This window comes from Pygoscelis adeliae, unplaced genomic scaffold (genome assembly GCF_000699105.1).
Source record: "Pygoscelis adeliae isolate BGI_AS28 unplaced genomic scaffold, ASM69910v1 Scaffold14, whole genome shotgun sequence".
In the NCBI taxonomy this organism is placed as follows: Eukaryota; Metazoa; Chordata; class Aves; order Sphenisciformes; family Spheniscidae; genus Pygoscelis; species Pygoscelis adeliae.
In genome coordinates, this window is record NW_008825109.1 from 5,165,871 (window position 1) to 5,169,157 (window position 3,287).

General features: G+C 35.5%; 1 protein-coding gene across 1 annotated transcript in view; it reads left to right on the forward strand.

The window, feature by feature from the left end:
* USP12 (ubiquitin specific peptidase 12) overlaps window positions 1–2,040 on the forward strand; it is a 27,190-nt gene extending 25,150 nt beyond the window's left edge. Inside the window, exon 9 of the mRNA XM_009327874.1 lies at window positions 1,247–2,040. Coding sequence (XP_009326149.1) covers window positions 1,247–1,348 — 102 coding nt within the window. The 3' untranslated portion in view covers window positions 1,349–2,040. The remainder of the gene's footprint in view (window positions 1–1,246) is intronic.
* Window positions 2,041–3,287: the final 1,247 nt, after the last annotated feature.

Below are 3,287 nucleotides of genomic sequence, written 5' to 3' on the forward strand. Positions count from 1 at the left end.
TGTATTACCAACACTGTTTCCAGCACAAATCCAAAACAGGGCCCCATACAAGCTACTGTGAAGAAAATTAACTCTACCCCAGCCAAAACCAGCACAGACTTACATTGTTAATTGGGAAGGACGAGTCAAAAGTATTGAAGAGTTCTTCTCTCCAAGCCACATTATGGACAGTTTTTCACACAGGAAATGACAAACATGGAAATATGCAGAGCTATTGGGAAAGTAAAAGAATTGTCTCTGTGACTTATCAAGACACACAGTAAATGGAAATGTCTCGATAGGGTCAAAAGGTCACTTTCCTCCAGGGAAAACAGAGAGAGCTGTAGTAGATGTCATATCATTTTACAAACATCAGGGACAATCTCTCCAGTTCCAAAGCAGTAACACCTGGCAGTAATGTATTTTTTTTTCTCTTATCCCTTCTAAAGAGGAAGGAAAGAATCTTTTTGTTCTTAGATCTAAAACATCTCATTGACACTTAGGCCCATGGTTCACCAGGTTGGAATGGCTCACTCCTTCCTGAGAGAGGTTTTATTCCAAATAATGGGAATGAGATTAAATAAAATCTGCCTAAGTGAAGGAAAATTTATCTTTCCACCTTTTTGTCATTTGTAGCCCATTGCCCTTGATTTAAAATGTGGCAAGAGAGCTTGCTTTCAGTTTCTTTTGTAGCTGAAAACGATGACAATGAAAACCAGACTCTTTTCATCTTCTTAGCAGAAGTTTTGCATCTTTCCACAAAAATCTTGGTTATAGGAGGCTTTCCAAGCTAACAGGATCAGAGGCAAACATTCTGTGTGAAAAACGTAGAAAAAGTTAGCCTTCATTCTCTGCCTTCTCCTTATCCTTCTCTGCACTTGATTGGCTTACGCGGCCTAGATTTAGAAATAATAGTCTGTACTTACATTCTTCGAATTGAATTTAAAGTCTCAATGGCATATTGTTGTCTTTAAAACCTTTCTGTATGAAATTCACACAAGCAATGCATGTAAGGTTGCACTCATAGTAGGTTCACTTAATACTTAAAAATTTATATATAAAATGTATATATCCGCTACCCTCTGTGTAGTTGATGGCAGAGGGGAAACCAAAACATAACAAGCTTAAAAATTATTTGGATTTTATTACTTTATGTAATGATGTGAAAGTTATTTTTGTTTAACAATAGTTTTTAGAGTGGAACTTAATGCCATGTATATGTTACGCAAGATATTCTTACTTTAAATTTTTGGATTTTTACATACAGAAAATTGATGCACAAGCTATTGAAGAATTCTACGGGTTGACATCAGACATCTCAAAGAACTCTGAGTCTGGTTACATCCTCTTCTATCAGTCTCGGGATTGAGGGGGAACTGTAGTGAAGAGAGATTTTTATGCCTCACATCTCCTCTATCTTGGAATGGAGCAAGCACTGAAAAAAAGGAAAGCAGGGAGCTCCAGGGGTGGTAGCACAGTTTGCACACAACTAAGCCAAGAGTTTGGGATTCTTAAAACCTTTGTATCGTTTTCATTTTATTTGCTCAGGTATCATGCTGACTACACATCTCCACTGCATCCCATAAGCAAAAAGAGAGATACCAGCCACTCTTGCAGGAGCTTTCCGTTAGGTAATACTATCTCTATGGTCCTAATTCAAAGCCCATTAAGGTCACTGGAGAACCTTTCATGGACTTCAGTGGAATTTGAATCAGGTTCTAACTGCACTGCCAGATTGGTGCAATAGGAGCATTAGAAATCTGTATTTTATACAGACTTCGTGTATAAAAGGTAAAGGACTCTTTGTGAACTTAGTTTCCTGTGCTTAAGTTTAAAAGAATGAGGTTGGGAGGGCTAACATGTAAGCAAGAAGATATATCTGGGCCCAACACAATTGCCTTCTTGATGGTAGTAGTTTAACTGAAGATATAAACTGGAGTCGGGGAGGCAAGTATGTTTTGCTTCTCTGAGGAAGCTTACGTTATTTATAATGTGTGATCGGGAACAATCAGTCAAGATTATGGCTTTTAATCTCCGTATGGGGAAAGATTTGGTTTGTAATAGTTTATTTTTATTTATAAATTATTGTAACTTAGGATCTTGTGTATTGTCCTTTATTCTAACAAGTATTGGAAATTTTATATATTAATTTGAATTAAAACTAGTTAAGTTTAAATGTTAAAGAAGAGCCAATATAAATTCTAAAAACAATGCCTACAATGTCTGTAAAAAATGAGTAACACAGAAGAGAGATTTCCTTCTGGAGGAACTGGTATCTAAGTGAGGTTCTTTATTTAATTAAATTAGAATATCCTCTTTCCATTAATGAGTGGAAAAAAGTGATCAAACTATTACATAGAAGACTTTAAGAATGCATATCGTAAGAAAATGATGGTGCAGTGGTGGTATACTGGTCTTTATAGTTCTTTAATAATTTGTTAATGTTTCATGCTCTAAGCAAATTTGGATCAAAGTAAACCATTTTCAGAATGTTATTCCCTCTCCTAAAAATGGATCCACTTGTGTTCCCAGTGGCATGGGTGACTATCTTAAAAACCACTCAAGGTCTCAAGTATAAATTGTGTCTGAGTAATAAAAAGAAATAGGCTTGGAATTTCATGAGACTGAAGATACCACATTCCTTTAAGAGTAGTAATACTTAAGTCCTGTAGGGTGAAAATTTCTGAAACTAAGTAGTTTACCTTGCTTTAGGTTTATGAAACAGCATTAAGAATTAAATCTTGACAAAACACCTGATCTGCAAGAAATGTGAACTATTGTGATTTGACATTCTTCCACTTACCAGTACGTTGTTTGACAGTGGCTGAATGTAATTTCTGGAAAGTCATGGGATGTGCATTCCAGATTCTGGCAATCAGGTCTTGGATGTCCTTGTCGCTCCCTCTTCAGCTAGTGACTTTTACATTATTGTAATTTTCTAAGGTTATTTTATTGATACTGTTACAACTTTTAAAAAGAATGTCTCCTGTCTGCTGCTATAACTATTTACTTACCTGTATCTTTTAGCTCAGGAAATGACTTCACCTATTCACTCAGTTGAACAAGTCTTTAACAGGGTCACTCAATAAATTGGGCTATTTAGCAACTGTCATACTGTAACAAATTCCTTTTGTAAAATGCAAAGTTTCTAAAGCCTTGGTTTGGCTAGAATTCTTTTATAGAAAATTCTGTATCACGATTAAACTACCAGCATTATAAAGTAAAGCTTAAATATTGTGGGAGATGCAGAAAATGTGATTGGATTTTTCTTAAAGGATTCAAATAATTTTAAAACCCTTTTTCAGCTT